Source organism: Pezoporus flaviventris, unplaced genomic scaffold (genome assembly GCF_033815535.1).
Source record: "Pezoporus flaviventris isolate CSIRO_AGI_PZ_B2104156 unplaced genomic scaffold, CSIRO_AGI_Pfla_v1 ptg000083l, whole genome shotgun sequence".
NCBI lineage: Eukaryota > Metazoa > Chordata > Aves > Psittaciformes > Psittacidae > Pezoporus > Pezoporus flaviventris.
This window is the reverse complement of record NW_026892631.1, coordinates 14,172,058-14,192,976: the sequence shown is the minus strand read 5'-3', so window position 1 is coordinate 14,192,976 and position 20,919 is coordinate 14,172,058. Positions and strand designations below refer to the sequence as shown.

The 20,919-nt window shown below is 47.2% G+C and overlaps 1 protein-coding gene across 3 annotated transcripts in view; it reads right to left on the bottom strand.

Annotated features, from left to right (window-relative positions):
• KCNH1 (potassium voltage-gated channel subfamily H member 1) overlaps positions 1 to 20,919 on the bottom strand; it is a 176,674-nt gene that overhangs the window by 137,196 nt on the left and 18,559 nt on the right. For all 3 annotated transcript variants that reach the window (XM_061475214.1, XM_061475215.1, XM_061475216.1), the window contains exons 4-6: positions 17,604 to 17,732; positions 7,792 to 7,910; positions 317 to 709 (exon numbers count right to left, since the gene is read on the bottom strand). In XM_061475214.1, the coding sequence (XP_061331198.1) occupies positions 317 to 709; positions 7,792 to 7,910; positions 17,604 to 17,732 (641 nt within the window). The remainder of the gene's footprint in view (positions 1 to 316; positions 710 to 7,791; positions 7,911 to 17,603; positions 17,733 to 20,919) is intronic.

Genomic DNA, 20,919 nt, shown 5'->3' with positions numbered 1-20,919 from the left:
GATGAAGCAGCTCTCCTCAGTGCTGTACAGAGGTTCTGCTGCCTGCTTCTGCCTGTCCTCCTGAACGCTGAGGCCGGAGAAGGAAGGAAAATAAACACGGATTTCTGCCACCAAAAACCTCAGCCTCTCCCAGTGCACTTAAAGATGGACCCTTCTGGCTAGGACTCACAAGCAAACTTCTGTATGCGCTGAGGGCAGCTACTAGAGACACAGGTACACTAATTCACTCTAATCCAAAGCATCCATTTCTTTCTTCTCTCCCCCACCTCCCCCCAGCCGTGAAGTAACAACAAATGGGTGGAAGTCGTATACTGACCTCATCAACGTTCTCAAATGCATTGATGACATCGTATGGCAAGCAGGAGAGCAGATCGATCACGAACCAGGTCTTCAGGTAATTCATGCGGATGAGCTTTGGGTCAGAGATCACCTCTCCTGCTGGCCCCACAAAGGTGGTATGGAAATTAAGCACAATGTCCACCAGAAAAATGACATCTACAATGCTGTCGACGACCAGCCATGCCACATTGTTCTGTTTGGTTTTAAAGGAGACGTTGTAAGGGACCAGAATAGCCGTGTAGAAGGTTAAAATCAAGATGATCCAGTCCCAGGTAGTCTTGAAAACACAGTAATGCAAAATGATATGCGGTGGAGTCTTTGGTGCCTCTTGTTTGTACTGTGGGAGGATTTCCGAGCCCAGCTGCAGTACCTGCAGTCAGAGATTTCAGGAGAAAAAGGAAACATGCTTAATGCTTTAACACTATTCTTCACACTGTAGATTCGCAAGCTCAGTACAGCAGTTGATTAAAATACAGGTCCATTAACTCTCCTTATCACCAGCAAATGCTAAGCAAGTCAGGATAAGTGTTCTGCCAAACACATCAGCATCAAGCTAAGCACAGTTGTTTCTTTCAATGCCATTAATTACTTCTTGACACTAAGCCTAGTGGCCTAGGTCTCCCAGACATACAGAGACAGCTCCTTCAGCAGTCTAAATAAAGGAGACAGATAAATGATGGGCAGAAAGGCAGCTGCAGAGAGAAATCAATGGCAAAACCAGGAGCAATACCACAACTTCTGAGTTCCAGTCCAGCACTGGGACCACTGGACCACACTGTTTTTCCACACTGTCTACTTAACTCTTCATTATACAGCGTCTGAAACAGTCTTACACTACAGTCCATCACGAATGCACAGGTCATTGGTCCTCCTCTCTGGGCCACGCAGAACCAAAGCCCACAGTAAATAGCATTACACTCAATAAACCCATTTTGAACCGAGAGAAAAATCAGTGTTTGCACTACCTGCTGGTGCACAGTCGAGTTACAATGCAGTTAGGTCTGAATTCGTAACAGCTGTAATCAGCCGCAGATCATCCCTCAGCATGTGTTTTAAACCCTGGATCTGAACCTGGGCTGGATGAAAACTGAAGACAGAGATTTCCTCCAGCGAGGTGTGTCTGCTAAATGCCAAGCTCACAGAACCTGGGAGAGCTCTTGAGGAGCACGATTCCTTTGTCCCATTTCCTTACAAGCAGTTCAGAGCAGCTGGGAGAAGAGAAGGAAATTAAACGGCCACCTTCTCAAGGAGAAGATCAGACAACGCGGCTGTAACAGGAGGATGCCTTCCTTGCGTGCTCCTTATCTCAGCTTTTTAAACGGCAATTATTCAGACAGGGATTTTTATCTGCAGGCTTTTCTGAGCGCTTTCTGCTTGCTTTCTCTGCGAACTGCCGCGCTTTTTTTTCCCAGCAGGTTGGGCCAAAGGGCACAAAAGAAAACAATCAGCTACAGGAGTCCTGCTCGGACAAAACAGCCTCAGATCAAGTTCCCTGCTGCTCTGAGCCTCACAGAATCACTCACTCTTGTGCGCAACAAGGGTCAGACAGTGTCAGATCACAGTCCCTCCACGTGTGTAGTGACAACGGGAACTGCAAGCCCGCTGACTTTAAGCCCAGTACGTTCTGCCGAAGAGAAGCAGCATGACCTGCCCAGAGACCTGCACGCCAGCACGGAGGCATCAACAGTCTGAAGACAAAATAAGGGAACTTGGTACTTCTGTTCACTGAGGAACCTTTTCCTCCAAGAAGAAGCCCTGCAGACCCAAGGAGGACTCAGACACGTTCACTGCAGCACCGAGTGCTCTGCCACTCCTGACCCCTTTCACACGGGTTCTCCACGCTACAGGAGGAAGAGAAAGCAAGCAAAATAAAGCTGTTGGAAGCTGCCTTGCGGTGAGAGGAGCTGGAAGCAGCGCAGGACAGAAGTGCCAGTCCCCACTTCTGGAGCTGAGGATTGCCACTGCAACATTCGTTCACTCGAGGGACTCATCACCAAAACCAAGCACTTTCTATCATGTAGTAACATTTCCAGCCAGTTGACTGGATTTCAGCTGAAATGCTGGGATGCTGCTTCTTGCTTGATGTTGATAATTGCTTCTTTTGCAACCATATCTCTCCTAGAGCTTATTTTTTTCGTTTCTGCTGTAATATGAAGAAGTCAAACATTTTGGCAACCATTCCAGTCAGCGCAGGAGCCTCAACCATGAAACACTGAACAAAACCAACCCTGTTAGTTCTATTCAGATTGATTCTTACATATACATACATCAGTTCTAGACTGAGAATTGTACCAGGCACTCCATTTTGGCCACCACTGGTCTCTTGGTACTCCAAGAGCCTGTGGAACTCTTGCATCATCCAAACTAAAGTGACTGGGAAATGTACCAATGCATTCCCCTACACCTGAATAATAGAAACAAAGGCAAGAACAATCTGTGTTGGGTAATGAAGAAGGGGCTAAATTATGGTGTCCATTATTCTGCTGTAAATCAGAAACAGAACTTACAGTGAAGGCAGTGGAACTGCAGGGATGCAAAACTGAACTGAATGCAGAGAAAACAGACTTCTGGTTTCAAGTCATTGAGAAAATAACTTTGCTGCTTCAGTGTTTTAAAATGCCATCACCAAGTACAAAGCACTCTCCTCAGCTTGACTGACATTGCAGGGCACAGGAAAATCAAAAGATTGATGTCTTCCCCCTTTTTTATTCAGAAAGTAAATGCACTCCAAACTACCTGAGTGCCTAGGGACCTTCTTAATAAGTCTTTGGAATTCCCATTACCACCTTGGAATCTCTGGTTAAGCTCTAGCAGTGGCTGGGTAAAGTGACCAGGGGCCATGGCTTTAGCTGGTCTCCAGGGGCCACGGCTTTAGCTGGTCTCCAGGAGATGTGCATCAGCACTGTGGGTGTGAATCCCAGACTGGTTTGGGTTGGAAGGGACCTTAAAGCTCACCCAGTTCCAACCCCTGGCACAGGGCAGGGACACCTTCCACTGGAGCAGCTTGCTCCAAGCCCCTGTGTCCAACCTGGCCTTGAACACTGCCAGGGATGGGGCAGCCACAGCTTCTCTGGGCACCCTGGGCCAGCGCCTCAGCACCCTCACAGGGAAGAGCTTCTGCCTTAGATCTAACCTGAACTTGCCCTGTTTCACTTTGAACCCATCACCCCTTGTCCTATGGCTGCAGTCCCTGATGAAGAGTCCCTCTCCAGCATCCTTGTAGCCACCTTCAGACACTGGAAGCTGCTCCGAGGTCTCCACGCAGCTTCTCTTCCTGAACAGAGGAGCAGGAGATGGGCATCAAGGGATGACACAGGGATATCAACCACTCACAGCATGGGGGAAAGCCACTTACAGCAAGCCTGAGGCATCTCCCATTTCTCTTTTTAGGTGGAGGTGCCACGCTCCAGCCCTGGCTCCCTCTCATTACATCGCTAAAGCACACATTGTAAAACCACTCCATCATGCTTGCATTGCTAGAGATATGAGCTGTCATTTCACAGCCTGAATCACAGAACATCAGGTCGGAAGGGACCTCAAGGACTGTCTCGTCCAACCTTCCTAGGCAAAGCATGACCCAGACCAGATGTCCCAGCACCCTGTCCAGATGAGATGTCCAGCTGATGATAGAAGAAGAGCATTGCCACAGCTCACATCACTTCTCCTGGGAAAGGCAACTTGCTTTAGATATTGGCAAAAGCCTTGCAGCCTCCTGGACTGCAGGCCAGGAGCTTTCAAAGGCACCAAATTCTTCGCTGAAGGAAGACAAAACCACCTATAACAAAGCCTAATTATCTTGGAGAGCAAGCATTTGCTTTTAGCATTAGGCACAACAAGAGAACCCCGTGCTGTACAGGACTAACAGAAGGATGTCCACAGAGCTCAGTGCTAAAGACCTAGGGTTTGCTAGGTTGCTGTACCGGGAGTTAGGAGAGCTCTTTTGTCCGCTTTTTGCCACACACAGTCTATTCCATCCTTCAGACACACTCTCCCTGGGTCATCTGGAGATTAAGAGCTCTAAACCCCACTCTCCTTGCGCCATATATCAAAGCCAGACAGATGCAAAGACAAGCCCTATTCCAAGCTGCTCTCGCTGCACTGCAACCTCTAGGGAGAGTAGTGCCAACCCGAGACGCAGTATCTGCTGAAGCAGTCAGGTGTGGTCAGCCACCCACATGAACTGACTGAACTCAAACCGCTTGTAAAGGTACTTCTGGAGAGGAAAAAAAACCACCCCACAAAGATGAATATAAAACATACACAGCACTATAAGCCGATAAACTGAGCATCCCCCATGTGCCCTGAACAAATCTGTCATTACTATTCTTCTCTATGTAACTGAAACGGCCCTGGCTTTGGATGATATTTCCCTGTTATGCAGTTATACCCGAATAAAAGAAATATTTGTTTCAGAGTTATTAATGAAAGTATTATTCCAATTACTTATGATTCATCCGCCACCACAGCTGCATTATCTGCATTTATTATTTGTGGTAATAGTGCATGATGTTTTAATAGCTCTCCAAAGCCAGGGAGTATTATTTCAAAAGCAGAAATGACAAATTTCATCAGGGGTTTCACAGGGCTGTGTTCATTTGTTTTCTTAACATGGCAGAACGAAAAAGCTATCTTAGATGTGTTAGAGAAGGGTGAACACATCACCAGTCACAGAAGTGCATCAACAAGCGGTTATGATTTATTTTTAACACCGAAGGACTGGGAAGAAAAAGAACCCCCCAAACCACACAAACAATCATCCGTTTTCAGCTTAATCTCTCCCTCTTGTGTGTTCAACTGCACATATTTGCCTTCTCTCGCTCTCCCCTGCTTTTTTGTTTTCATAGGCACCCACACAAATTGCTCCCAAGCCAAGGACAAGGTGCTAAGCCTCAGCTCGAAGTAGATTTTAATGGCAGTTATGAGTCCCTGGTACACAAAGTGAAGAAAAGAAAGGCAGAGGTTCCATTACTGAGCAGTGCTGCTGAGCACCGCTCTCAGCCTTCTGCTGTTCCTGCATTTGTTAGCTCGTGACACCATCCCGTTTATCCAGGACTGCCTGGTCCATGTACAGCATACAGCAGCGAACGCCACAGGCGCGGATGACACGCGCATCATGCGGTGACCAGGAAGAATGGTTCCTCCACTCAGCTCCTTGGTGAGAAAGCCACAGAAATGCACCCGTTACTTCACACTCTTCTTGCAAAACGTCCTCCCCAACGCCCCTGCATTAACTGCAGTAGTAATTTAAGCAGTTTTCGTATGACTGCTGCTGGAGGAGTCAGGCCAAACAAGCCTACGTGTCCCGGCAAAGTCAGAGGCTGAGGCTTAGCGCTGCCTCTATTACCCGTGGCCTGCAGATAAGCCAAAGCAGTTTGTCACCGACACCTTTCTTCAACTACTACATTATACAAGGCAAAAGAAATGGTCAGCTTTTGTGGCAGGCTCCTGGTTTGTACTGGTACACCACCTTGTCCCGCTCAGGTTCTAGGACACTACTGGCTCCTCAGGCAGTCCAAAATAAGCAATAAAGAACTAAAAGAGACACAAACAATATCCCAGCAAATGAAGAGCCTTCTCAAGCCAACGAGGTGGATGTGAAGTGCCATGGCAAGTGGGAAAAGAAAGCGGACGGATGTTAACTTGAACTTCAGACGTTTAATAAACTACTGCAGAGATGAAGCGGGGAAAAGAGGGATGTGAAAATACAACAAGGAGCAGTTAGAGAGCCCGTGTTCGATAGCATCAAGAGATCTTTCCAGAATAGGAAGCCTGGCACCCCATGTGTCTTCAAGGGGAGAAAAGTGGGCCTGTCTGTATGATTATCTGCACTCTGCTTTTCTCCAGGGTAGTTCTATTGACTTACGTGGAATTAGGGCAGACATACAACAAGGTACCGAATATCACAGCTGGGGCTAATGTTCTTTTCAAACTAATGACTCCAATATTCAGTCGGCAATTAAAGAAACTCATTTCAGACATGTGAACTATACACTTGCCCTTTATTACTTGCAATGAATCAATTGCCTGTGCCACTTAGAGTACTTGCAAAGACTTGTTGAGCACATTGGCTTGCGAGGAGTCTCAGTAATGTGCAGTCACTCAGGTCCAGACTAAGGTTTGCTAAGCCAAAGAGAACCACCTCTGACTCTTTGCCTTGCATTCTACTGCCTATATTTTAGTGTGAACTGCAGTTCAAGGGTAGGCTTCTCTAAAGAGAAGGAAGGATTATTTGATGCTAAACCTTGAGTAGGATTAAGAGGGAGACTATTCCAAATTCCAGGACACTAAAGCAACTCAGGTTGGACATGTGATAATCGGATGGCATTCCTACAACAGTGTGTCCACGTGAATGTCTGCTCCCCATGCTAGTATGACTTGTTACTTCTGTGCTTCCAACAGTAATAAATTTCCCAGTCTTGAGTGTTCCCACATTAAATACGGAACAGGTAAGGTCCTGTCCATGGGAATTTCACTGTCACATGTGATAACAGCACAGGCCTGGGCAGGAGTTACTTATTTTGCATAGAAACTATGATGTAAACAGGGCAAAATTAAGCGAGTACTGTTTATATGGACACAGCATGGAAGCCATCAGTGCCTTACAGCTCCAGCTACACAGGAAGATTAAGAACTACTGACAAGAGTTACAGCTGCTGCCATGGCATTCACAGCAGCAGGTGAGACAGGAGTGCCATGTTCTGTGGCCATGCTGCCACTAACACTGTGTAAGACCTTCTCTAAGCTGTTTTTACATCAGGGGGAACCCTGCTGCTGGCCCAGGAGACAGCTACAGGAAACTTGGGACAGTCTCTCCCCCTCGTGGCAAAAGCCCTACAACCCCAAGTACCTCCTGGAGCCTCCTCTGCCTGCTGCTTCACTCAAAGCCTTGAGAGTCTCCTTAAATCACAAGGTTTCATTCTCCTGATCTGGCTGCAGCGTTGCTTGTGACCTCTTACTGGCTTTACGGATGGGATGGCTGTAAGTCAAACATGCGTTTGAACCACTCTGGAAAGCAGGACAGGGATCCCACTGAAGAAGAACCGGACATCAGTGAATGCACGCAACAACCATGTCAAGGATCCTCCAGCATTTCCTTCTGTACTGGCCTGTTTCTCCTCCCTCAGTGTTACACAAGCGGATAGTGCAAGACCCCCCTAACATCAAGGTTCTCAGAAGACTAGAAACTAAGCAAGAAAGTATTCCTTCAGTGATCGTGGCGTTATCATACTTTGCTGAGATACAGAACACACCACCACAACTAGGTTAGATGAGGTCTTTAGGACACTTGTTTCCATTCCACTGTCATGGGACACATTTCACAGCACACATGCCATGTTCTGAGCTCCTATGCCTGCCACCAGCCTGGATCCCCAGGGCAAGGGAGGCACAAAGACAACACAGCCCAAGGGTTAAACCGTTCCTTCAGGGTCTCTCGGGGAAAGCAAACGTTACCTCAGCGAGCCGTGAATGCTTGTGGACGTTCTCTCCTTTCTGCACGCTGGGAGCAAGCTGCTGCAGCACACCCCGGCTGCTGGTGAGGGCACGGGTCAGGCGAGCAAACTTCCCCCAACCTTGAGGAAACATGCAAGATCACACGGGTTACCACAACAAGGAGCCGCAAGCGTGTCCCAGAAAGTCTCTCAAACAAGAAGAGAATAAAACCAAACGTCAACCCGAGTTAACTGCTTTAATATTGCCCTTGACGGAGGGCAATTTAACCGAGCACCACCTAAAAGCAAGTCGTAAAACAGGCACCAGGGTGGCAAGGTGATAAAAGCCAGGACTGCAGTGCCCTGGTATTCAATGGCCCTCCAAGAGTGCTGTTACACGAACTGCGCCTTTTGTAAGGATAAACGTCCACTTGACAGCTCCCTTCTGGTAAATCCGGTGGGCCGGTTTGGACCTGCAGAAGACACTCCAGGCTAACCAGGCCGTAGGACTAGAAACACACACAGCGAATATTACAGCTGCTTGCAAGAGAAATGAATCTGCCCTCAGCTGTATCAGCCACAGATCGAGCGTAAGCAGAGGAATACACATAAGATAATAAAAAGCAGAGCAGACAAAGCAAAACAAAATCATTCATTTTATCCTCTCTAAACAAAAGGGAGAAACACACAAATACGTTTTCTCAAGCTCTAATAAAACACTGAGCAGCTTCTGGCAGGGAAGTCAGATGCTGAATTTTAATTCAGGGTGTTTTTTACAGTCCTTTCAAATACCCCTCCAAACAGAAGACCCTGAATGACAGTCACAAGAGCTAGTTACAGCTACAACCTTTAGGAGCAGTACTTTGCCACAACAGAAAGTCAGGCAGAGTATACACCCGGGTGGTTTTGGTACTCTCAAAGGGAAGTATCAGGGCATTTAATCCCAGTTTTGACAAATGCCAGCACCACCTGGGAACTGTTGGGCAGTGTCACCTCCTGCTCCAACAGAGGATGCTCAGATTCAGCCTTGATGAGATTGGCAGATTCAGCTCTTACTAGAACCTGGTTCCCTCCACATGATGGGTTTATCACCACAAGAAATGACCCCATTAGCAGTGACTGGTTTTAAAGAGCACTCTGAAGCTGGCCCTGCAAGTACCTGTCATTACAGGAATACGGGTGGTTACAATACTGCCCAGTACTTTAAACATATCCTTGACTGACATCAAATTTGGATGGAGTTTGCAGGAACATATTTGGTAATCTGAGAGGTGAGACCAAAAAAATAAACTACATGGATCCAGTATTGGACAAGATCTTCCAGGGCACTGGAAAGAAACCTGAAAACAGAGGTTAGCATCTTCCCCTTTACGAACATGAGCTCGGTGCATTTACTAAAGGCAAGGGCCAAAATCATCAGACCTCTGCCAAATCAAGAATAAACCTGAGTATTTTCATATGCCTTGAAGCATGTTTTAAAGCCAGTCTGTCACTGGTAATTTAAAAGTCAAGTTGAGCAGAAACTGCCAACCCTTTCCAGCAGTGTTCAGCAACAAGCAGAATGAACAATTTCCATCCTGATAAACCCAAGATTAGCTGCTATACCAAAGGACTATTCCTTAGAGAAAGAAGTCAACACGACAGAACCTCAAGTGCAGTCAGTTTGTACCTGGTTGAAACTCGACCCAAAGCACTTGGTTTCTCACACTGCATCTCCATGGAAGGTGGTGGGTTTTGAGGTTGTTTTTTTTTAAAGATACATTTATAAAGAGTATTCTTTCTCTACTGTACATGAACAAATCCAACCAACTGGCAAGCTAAGGCTTGAAGGACTTACTATCTTCACAGTAAGGCCAACAGAGGTTATGGAAGAGGTGGGAGAAACCATTCATAATGGCTGATCTACAGCTGCTATAAAACAAACTAACCTTTGCAAAGCCAACACAGCTACAGCAATTTACACCTAAAACTTCACTTTTGCAGAACTTAGGTGTCTGCACTCCTATGCTTTTTTTCCTGCTTTACAGGACCACGGCAGAAGGCTACCAGCATTAACATATTTTCTGCAGTGTAAATCAGAAAATCCCAGCCTGGTTTGTGTTGGAAGGGACCTTAAAGCTCATCCAGTCCCAATCCCCAGCAAAGGGCAGGGACACCTTCCACTAGAGCAGCTTGCTCCAAGCCCATGTACAGCCTGGCCTTGAGCACTGGCAAGGATGGGGCAGCCACAACTTCTCTGGGCACCCTGAGCCAGCGCCTCAGCACCCTCACAGGGAATAACTTCTGCCTTAGATCTAACATGAACTTGCCCTGTTTCACTTTGAACCCATCACCCCTTGTCCTATCACTCCATGCCACTGCAAAAAGTCCCTCTCTCGCCATGTTTCCTGTAGCCCCTTTAGGCACCGGAGCTGCTCTCAGGTCTCCCCTTCAGGAGCCTTCTCTTGTCCAGGCTGACCCAGCCCAGCTCTCTCAGCCTGGCTCCAGAGCAGAGCTGCTCCAGCCCTCGCAGCATCCCCATGGCCTCCTCTGGACTCGCTCCAACAGCTCCACATCCCTCTTGTGCTGCTGCCCCAGAGCTGGGTCAGAGCTGCAGGGGAGGTCTCCCCAGAGCGCAGCAGAGGGACAGGATCTCCTTCTTCGACCTGCTGCTCACGCTCTGGGGGTGCAGCCCAGCACACGGTGGGGTTCTGGGCTCAAACACACAAGGCCGGGTCACGAGGCGCTTCCCGTCAACAAACACCCCCAAGTCCTTCTCCTCGGGGCTGCTCTCAACCCATTTCCACCCAGCCTGTGTTTGTGCTTGGGACTGCCCCGCCCCAGGAGCGGGACCCTGCCCTTGGCCAGGCTGGGGAGGCCCGAGGGGCTTCCTGCCCCTGGCTCCCTCCATACCTCCGGTACCCGAGGGCAGGAGCAGCCTCCGCATCCCCAGCCGGGAGCCCAGCGCGCTGCGGCGGGCAGCGGCCGCCCCTGGCGCTGGCCATGGTGCTGAAGAGAGCGCGGGGCGCCCGCAGCCCCACCGGGCTTGTCGGCAAGAGCGAGAACACGGCATCTGCCTCCCTCCCCAGACGCATCATGTGTTTAGTGCCAGCTAACGCGGGCAGCCCCTTTTACTAACTCCAAACAGAGCGGTGGGAAGGGCGTCTTCCGGGAAGAGTCAAAATTTGGTTCCAAACCTGACGACAAACTTTCAGCGTGTTATTTTCTTCCAGCCACCGCGTTTTCTAACAATTGTGCTATTCAGACATAAACAGGGAGAGCAGGGAAAGCAAGCACCTCACCCGAGCTTTCTTGCCAGACATCTCCGTGGCATCATTTGTGGCTATGAATGCTGAGCATCTCTGGGTACCTCCTCCTCTTCCCAAGAGTCCTTTTGCAACGTACACCTTATCCCATTCCTCTATCCTCAGCATCCCCTATTAGCACCACCCCTGCCCTACACGTCGCAAATCTTGCTTCTGGGTGCATAAATGTACATGAAAGAACATTAAATCTCTCACCATATATTCCAAACTCTGATCCAAAAATAAAGTAACTGTTTGTCATAAGCAAGAGACTGTGTCAAGAGACAGGGCTTTTGAGCTTGGCTTTTGGAACTAGTGCTGACCTGAAAATGGCAGGCTGGGAATGCCTACTCTAACTCTCTCCATACATTGGGTACAGCACATGAGAGCCCAGCCTAGAGATGCACAGGCCCCTGTGTGATAATATGCCTAATGCCAGGCACTGAATCACTGAGCAAATGTCCCAGATGTACGAGTCTCATCTTTAGGACAGAAAACCCTCCTTTTGGTGAAAGAAAGATAAAAATGTGGGAACTCTCAAGTATCATTACAGCAGACCTGCAGATTGTGACACAGGAAAAACAAAATGAAAAAGAGAGCATGCCAGTACTAATCCTGTCGAAGGATAACTTCTCCAATACTGCTTGAAAAGACAGCAGTACCTGTTGAATTTACTGCTGCTTTCCTTCCACAAGCCTAAGACAGACACAGCCTACAGCAAGTCAGATATTCATCCAGGGAAGACAGGTCAAACAATAGACTTAAGCCATCGGACAGAACATAAACATTAAATTCTAAGGGTCATGGAGTTGATTACAGGAAGAAGAGGGAGCTTCCCAAGACAAGGAACTAGGTTCCAGAATATACTGACGTTAGCCCTTCTAGGACATGGGGATGAGATGATACAGGTTAGGACTTCTCTTTCAACACAAGCAGTTGATATATCCCTACATCCACTCTTTTCCTCTATAAATAGAGAAAATATAAATTAAACTGAAATCTAATGACCCTAGGTGATTCATATACAGGTAAGAGCTCACACAACAGACAAGACAGACTGCAATTCAGGAACCAAATACAAAGCTGGATGCCAGCCCCATGGCTGTTTGCCTGTGCCTCTGCCTTGGATTCTAACCCATTTTTATCATTGTTTTTTAGTTCTGCAGAAAACATCATGCAGGAACAAAGCAATGAGTTGGCACTAAAACATCGCCGGCTTCAAAAGGATGAAGAGCCTTCGGGATTAACAGCACCGATTTCAGCTCTCCTTAACCCCATGATGCTCTTCTAGTTTTCCACCATTTCACTGCAAAAGGCTGAACAGAAACTCTCTGAAAACACCCAGGAAGACAAGATGCCTACAATGGGGACAACTGTTCCTTCCGCACGGGGAAACATGGCACTGAAATGTACCTTAATGATAAGATGTTTAACTCATCAAAACTTCTCTTCTTAGAGAGATGAGGCTTCATTTAAAAATGCTTGTTGAAGAAAGTAGTCTTCTGTAGTCTGAAGTAAGCTGCTGGTAACTCAATCCACAACACAAGTTGTTATTTATTTGCAGGTAGCTATTTGCTTTCTACCGCTCTCCTCCATTCAATCACAGCAACTCATAAATTCAAACATCTGGAACAGTGGCAGTTACAGAACCCTTGTTATCAAGTTGCTGATCCATGACTTATACAACCCCTAGAGCCAGAACAAGAAGCCACCACCTGCTAGAGCACCAGCTCTTTGTTCGTAGGTCTATTGTTCACACAGAGCTGTGTAAATGCAAGTAAATCCTCCACTCAAACCACCTTTGTTTTCTTGTACATCAAAGGTCCCTGCTTCCATACATCATGCCTCCCTGTGGTCTTAACGCTCATTCCCTTTGAAACTTCATGACTAAAAGTCTCATTTTTCCATCTGGGAAAGCAAACCAAAGGGTGCTTTTTAATATCCTCACCACTTCCCTTTCATTTGTTTTCTTTTTAAAGAAAATATTTCATCCAGATGAAAGCAGAGTACAACTTCATCAAAACATTTCAAACACTGGCTCTGCTCATATAAATACATCTTGAAAAACAGAACCAAAAGATGAGACCGCAACAAAATAAAAGAGAGGAAAGAGACAGGGGAAAAAAGGAAACACTTCAAGTTTTCCCTGAGTTAAGATGAAGGAGGCAATCAAAATGTTATCTTCTGTGGAGCCCTGCTTGTGATGCTAAGGACAGCTTAACTGCGAAATGCAATAAAGCTCTTTCAGCAGAGGAGATGGGAACTGATGGCAACTACAACACGGGAGGTTACAGTAGCTGGGAGGCTAACAGCCATTCTCCTACATGATTTGGTGATGTTGAATTTGATCACCTTTTTGGATAAAAACTAAGTATCAAAAGCAAAAATGAGGAGCCAAAGCATACTTCCCAAGCTTTGATAGAGCAGCACAGATGAGGCTGAGTACGTTCACACTGTATTCATACATGCAAAAGCTGTTCAGGCAAACTTCTTGCTAAGTACACAGGGTGCAAGCACTAACTCTGTTTCTCTGATCTAATTCTTGTTTTCATAGTGATGCATTCCACTTTATACACCACTCTCAAACATCTCATACTTGGCATACGTAAAAGTCACATACGGACAAAATGCATGAATTCCAAACATAGCACACGCTCTAAAATCCAGCTAAGAAGGTGACCTATCAACTTCATGAGCCGAATTTAGCTCTGCTATAGCTTGATTTTGCCTACTTCTATTCAAGTAAACCTACTTTTGCCTGATTTTCTAAAGGGGCAAGCATACAGGGACGAGTGGAAGGAGCCTGTTTAAAAACACTGTCTCATCAACATCGCTGACACCAATTTTAAGTTGCTTTATTTAGAACGCACTATTTTTAAAGCTGCTGCATTTAAACCCAAATTTACTTCACCTCTGCGGGAGTCCTAAAATAAACATCTTCCAAATTATCTGAATCAATTCACAAAGACTCCAATTAGAAGGCTACTTTCTGCCTGACTTCAGAGAGATTGGTTTCATCTCTTCCAATGTCCAATGTTATCAATAAGAAAAAATATTAAGTATGAAAAGCGGTACAGGGAACTTTAATCTCTCTGAGCCACCTCTGGGTAAAAGACACCCATTTGGTTTTATGGACAAGTCAAGCCCCTGTCATTAGAGCTCAACGCTTTCCACTCAAGCAGTCACTACATCATTTGCAGCTGAACAATCACGTTTGAAACGGCCAGCGGGCGATAGAAAACTAATATATACCACAGCTAAGCAGGTTTAGCCTGACACATTAGCTGCTGTTTAAATTGATCACGGTCTTGTACTACATTATGTTTTTCGCTACACAGACATAAAGGCATTGATTTTGCAGAAACTTCAATACTTTATGCTCTGCCATTCGGCAACCATGCGAACAGCACATTGTTAATAAAATATTCACGTTTGCAGGCAGCCTATTACAGATTAAGTGGTCCTATGGACCGGAAGCAGATTTAAACACAGTAAGAAAGCATGTGATTAAAGCTGATTGAAGGTGAAAGAAGGAAAACCGATGGATTGAGCAATCGGGTGGCAGTTGGTTCAGTCGAACAATACATCTCTAAGCTCACAGTGTTAGGTTTGCAGATCGGGAGTTCACAATATGAGAAACATCCCTATGGAAATGGCTATCTTTCCACAGCCTGCTGCAGAATTCCTACGGAATGTTGTACACAGCACAAAGAGTACGACCTCCTCAGCTCAGGTCTGCAAAAGCAGCAGCAGTTAATACAATTCTACTTTATTTAGAGCTCCTAGAAATGCTTGTTGCCCTTTCAAGAATCCTAGAGCCCAGTGCAGACAAACATCTGGCTCCGCATAGCTGCCTTTTTCATCCCCTTACAGTCTACAACTGCACAATGAGATTTAATCTTCAAGACAGGATCATGCATGTAAAATTCCTTGTTTGACAAATCACTCCTTTTCCAAGAAACTGCTCATCTAGTCATGAAGCAACTGAGACAACATCACCCCCCGAGATGCCTCAAAATTCCTATAGCCAGTAACCCAAGGAAGAAAGGAAGGTGTAGGGGGTAAATTAGGGATTAGAACGGGATGTGCAGTTTCATTTATGTCATGTCTGATGTGGGTATAAAGCAAGAGGACTCTTCACCACCATGAAACTGGTACAACTTCATTAACTTCAGGAGATATAGAAATGTCTGGAAGATTCATTTAGTGGATGAACCCTTTTGTACATGAAGTCACAGCCCTTAGGGAAGGGGCAGAAGAGAGCTGTGAATCGGTGGCCTCTAAATAATACATCCAATTCTTCTGTCTGCAACTTTTGGTAGTCACTTTGGCAGTTTCCACAGGTCAAATGGCACAGCTACAGGTTGGGCAGAGAAGCGATTCAGAGCAGCCCTGCAGACAAAGGCTTGGGGGTGCTGGTGACGGAGAAACTGAACATGAGCTGCTTCAGTGTGTGCTTGAGCCCAGAAACCACCTCTGTCCCATCCTGCATCCCCAGAACGTGAGCAGCAGCTTGAAGGAGGTGATCCTGCCCTGCTGCTCTGGTGAGACCCCACTTGCAGAACTGTGTGCAGTGCTGGGGTGCTCAGCATAAGAAGGACACGGAGCTGCTGGAGCAAATCCAGAGGAGGTCACAAGGATGCTCAGGGGCTGCAGCACCTCCCATATGGAGACAGGCTGAGAACATTGGGGCTGTTCAGCTTGGAGAAGAGAAGCTGTGTGGAGACCTCAGAGCAGCTTCCAGTGTCTGAAGGGGGCTACAAGGATGCTGGAGAGGGACTCTTCATCAGGGACTGCAGCCATAGGACAAGGAGTGATGCATTCAAAGGGAAACAGGGCAAGCTCAGGTTAGATCTAAGGCAGAAGCTCTTCCCTGTGAGGGCGCTGAGGCGCTGGCAGAGGGTGCCCAGAGAAGCTGTGGCTGCCCCATCCCTGGCAGTGCTCAAGGCCAGACTGGACAGGGCCTTGGGTGACATGGTCTGGTGTGAGGCACCCCTGCCCATGGCAGGGGTTGGAATTGGATGAGCTTTAAGGTCCTTTCCAACCCAAACCATTCCATGATTCTATGAAATAAAGGAACATTGCTTATCACCTTAATTTCTCTCTGAGCTGGTGCACTTACATGTAGGCTTAGTGCTTTAGATAATGGAACTGCTCAGAATTACCATGATCCCTGTAAGAACAGGACAAATTCAAGATCCAAAGGAATTCTGGTTTTAAGTTACTGCTTCCTTCAACGTATTCCTCTTGGGAAAAAAAATATATAAAATAAAAGCTGCAGTATGTCCCTGTGTTGTAAGTGAAGGGCAAGCTCCTTGCACGAGACTGCACATCCCTAGCGCATTCAGAATCTTCTGCGAAAGCAAAGGGAAAGAGAGAGCTACCGCCCCCGCTAAAGCCCTGCTGACCAACTGACCGAACGAAGCAATGGCCTTCACTCCCAGCAAACAGATGGGAGGCAGCTTTACTGCATCGTGCCCATTTGTCCTTGCTGGCAGTGCTCAGCAGCGTACAGGGATCACCACTAAGAAGGGTCAAAAATCCTGTGGACCCAACCTTTGGCACAAGAGGGGGATTTTCAGCTTTATTCCAGCAATGCAGAACCATCCAAACAGCATTGAAGAGAGTAAAAATCCACCCCAGAGCCCAGGAGAGGGTCTGTTTGTGGAGTCTGTACTTCCTTTTCTTCATGGGAACAGGTGTTTCCACTTTGAGAAACTATGTTTTTAAAGAATAACATTTTGAGCATAAATGTAAATCAGTTCACCTTCACCGTGAGCTTCCTGTTTAACTTAATGCCACAAATATTATTAGAGACTGCAAAAATGCAAACAACAGAGGAACTTGCGTCTTTTTCACCCCAGAAGACACAAGTCTCTGTAACTCTCCATACGGGGACAAAAGGTCTATTTCTGACAGGACCTGAACCCGAGTGCACGTTCCTGCTGCCGTCACAGCCGAGTTCCCTTCCAGGTTTCCAAGGGTGTAGCTCAGCAAAGGGTTAACACTAAAACACAGCTCCAACCTGATTCAACCTAAGATGATGGGAACCTGTTCACAGACTAAACTAGTCCGTAACTTTAGTATAAGGAATCCCACCATAAGGGTAAATAACATCAAGCCAGACAGAATGAAATGATTCAGATCTTTGGTAGACTCGGCCAAGGTTAATTCCTCTGGGTTTCCATGCAGCATCATGCACAGTCTTTACGGGGCCTAAGACCCATCAGTTCCCTCTGACACAAAGATGCTGTGCAGCAACACTGTGACTCCTTGAAGACTGCAGTTTGGATAAAAAATGAATTTAAAAGGAAAAGCAGTACCTATTTCCTAAGTAAACTCTGCTGCCTTTGAGGTTTCCTTGGCAATACCCCCCTTTCCAGTGCAGGCCAGAGCCAATTCACTTCAGAAACCAGCAACCTGGAGGCATGTCTACAAGCTATTTGAACATCTACTTCTTTGGATTTGATACTTAAAGGACTTCATCTCTTTCAAGACCAGGGCAAGCAAAGGGAAGCAGCGTAAATAAGTAACTGTGAAAAAGACCAACCTTTACACGAGTCATCCTCAATGGGCTGCTTGAAAGCCGTTATGTCATTGAAAGTGCAAAGAAACAAAACCACTTTATCCTGCTCGTTTCGGATCGGAGCGATCTTCACAAAGAACCACACAGGTGTTCCTGGAACGAAACACAGCAACAAGCTGGTCAATGGCAGGGCACAACAGCCAGGGTGCTACTTGAGGTGCTTACACTTCAAAATCAGCCATCTGTGAACGTTACTTTAACGGTGCTTTTATTGCAAACACCCAGTAGGAGAAACGGCAAAGCAGGTGACAAGAGCCTTCTCTGCTCTGCCTCTGAGCAGCTTTGGGATCTTCAGGTATCACTAGTGTGAACACTTGAACTTACCGAGTGCTCTGGGATCTCCTAATAGAAAAGTCCCACGTACATGCAAAGGGTGCACCACAACTGGTCCGGTGCTGGTGAACTGTGCTTAGACCAGGACCACAACACAGAGTCTCAACTCAAGAGCATGACCAGTTTGGCCTCAGATGTCTCTGCAAACAGGGAGCACTAACACCTACATCAGGCTCAAGAGGCTCTGTAAACCCATCATATAAGGTAAAACCTTCCGTCCTGCCTTGTCCTGAGCCTGCTCACCGTCACTCCGGTGTGAAGCAGGACTCCACTGAACTCAGGAGAGGAGAAGCCATCAGGACCAGACCAGGGGTTATGGATAAGCTAAGTCATACTGCACAAAACTCTGCTTTTCCAATTAGTGTAGCAGCTAAACTACTAACTGCTCGAGAGCTCAGAGCCTGCACATCACAGGGAAAGATGATCCCAGATAACGGGGCCAACATAAGGCAGAAAGAGCAGCAGGATTCTGACCATCTGGGAAAGCCAGAGCAAACAGCACCTCACGTCGTTTCCATCACTCACGCAGGAAAGCCTGTTTCAGAAAGGGGGATCTTGGAAGGCCGGTTCTTTTCTTTCACAGGACAGCCCCCTTGACCAGAGATCAGATCTGCTTGCACGTGAACTGCTCAGCGTTTTACCAGGAGCACTACATGTCAGTAGTGAGGTGCTCAGTTATAACACGGGCCCTTTGTTCTCCCTGACTGTGAAAGGGTCACAAGGAAACCTCAGGGAGCTCACAAGTTCAGCAAAGCAAGCAAAGGCAGCTTTTTCCCCAGCTATATTCATACAGCAGAGCTTGCTGCTCCCAGTGCCTCACCTGGCTGCTTCCCAGCCTCTGTACTTAGCAATCTTTTCTGGCCACAGCAAGCCAGGGCATCTCCAAGACCTGTGGACAACTTCCATAAGTGAAGCTCAATTCCTAAGGCTCCTGCTGTGCCTGCATAGCACAGGCAGTTTCCAGCCCTGGCTGAGATTCCATGCCATATGTACAGCCACCTCTATAAACAGCAGGGTAGATGATGCATGGAGGCCTCTGCTCAAAAAAGCAGAGAAACCCAGATGGAATCACTGATGGCCACTTCTGAAGCACGCCTGCATGGCAGGAAGTATTTCGGGGTCAATAGATGTATTCTTTATTCACGAGCACACATTCCTGAGCAACCCCTTCCAATAAAGTAGGGGCGAACAGAATGCTAAATGCAAGAAAAGATTCAGCAAAGAAACCGTGCCAGTAAAATCCTCACTACCTTGTTAATGCCCTTAGAGGACACCACCACAAAGCGGCCAACACTCATTTTCAAGACAGTAACACCCTTCACAGCACCCTCGTACTCTGGCTATTTGTCAAAGGCATGCTGTCATCTGCCTGTATGATTATGGTAGGATTATGGTGTTGCAAGATTTTCCCAACAGGGTCTGGATGCAGCAAGAGGGAAGGCTTGTCCCGATTACCTGCAGAAGGCTGCTGCAGGGCACGGAGCTTGTATCAGCAGGGTTCTTACTTTCTGACTCCCTTGACTCCTATTCCTGCGCTGCGTTATTTATAACAAAAAAGAAACCAAAACACTCTTTTACCTAGAACCAAGTGTAGATCTCAGTGATGTGCCCCATGGGCAATGAGAAAGAGACAGGTACCCTTGAGAGCCAGCAGCAGGCAGCACTATTTGGGTACCCCTAAAATTCCCCGGGTGCCACGAGCAGGGTGTGTTCCAGGGCAGAAGGTAAAGCCAAGGTGGCACACGTGCCCTGTGCACATTATCTTCCAGCTTGGGACCTCCCGAGTAACACAGCAACAGCAGAAAGAAGTAGATGGAAAACTGTGCCAGGCCATGAACCTGCCTCCGTAACATCAGTCAGCATCGCCCCCAGTATTTTGGCAGTGTACTCCCCACCATCTTCTCAGTCTCTTTTGTGAAGAGGAGACAAGTAAATATATATAAATATGAAGGGTAACCAGCAGGTACAGGGGGTGATCCTCCCCTCTGCTCTGCTCTCATGAGAGCCCACTTGCAGCACTGTGTGCAGTGCTGGTGTCCTCAGCATAAGGACAGAGCTGTTGGAGCCAGTCCAGAGGAGGCCACAAGGATGCTCAGGGGCTGCAGCACCTCCCATATGCAGACAGGCTGAGAACACTGGGGCTGTTCAGCCTGGAGAAGAGAAGCTGCGTGGAGACCTCAGAGCAGCTTCCAGGGTCTGAAGGGGGCTGCAAGGATGCTGGGGAGGGACTCTTCATCAGGGACTGCAGCGACAGGACAAGGGGTGATGGGTTCAGACTGAAACAGGGCAAGTTCAGGTTAGACCTAAAGCAGAAGCTCTTCCCTGTGAGGGTGCTGAGGCACTGGCACAGGGTGCCCAAGGAAGTGGTAAATGCCCCATCCCTGGCAGTGTTCAAAGCCAGGTTGGACACAGGGGCTTGGAGCAAGCTGCTCTAGTGGAAGGTGTCCCTGCCCGTGGCAGGGGGTTGGAGCTGGGTGAGCTCTGAGGTCCTTTCCAACCCAAACTAGAATTCGATTTGATGATAAAAATACAACAACGAGATGAGCGCTCCCAGTGCTGCGTTCCATGGGCTTTCCACAGTGCTCTGCTACCGGGAGCTCAATCACAGCAGAACTGGGCTGTGAAGTGTGGGAACACACTGAAAGGCTTAGGCAAGATGTGGCTGTGCTCAGCTTTCCTTTTTCCCTGCACACTGGTTTAATTACCAGAAGAATTTTACTTTTTAAACATTAAACAGTTTATTTAACTATTAAACAGGAAAGCTTAAAGTATAAACCACTTATAAATCAGGTCGGAAACTACAATCTCAACGTCCTACAGGCAGCCCTCATCCTCTTGGTGTCAGAGCGGATGGCCCTGCTCAGCCGGACCATCACCACTGGCAAGAGGCACAAACAAGGCCATTTTCATGAGGAAGGTGATCTTGAGATTCAGGCAGTGAAACTGC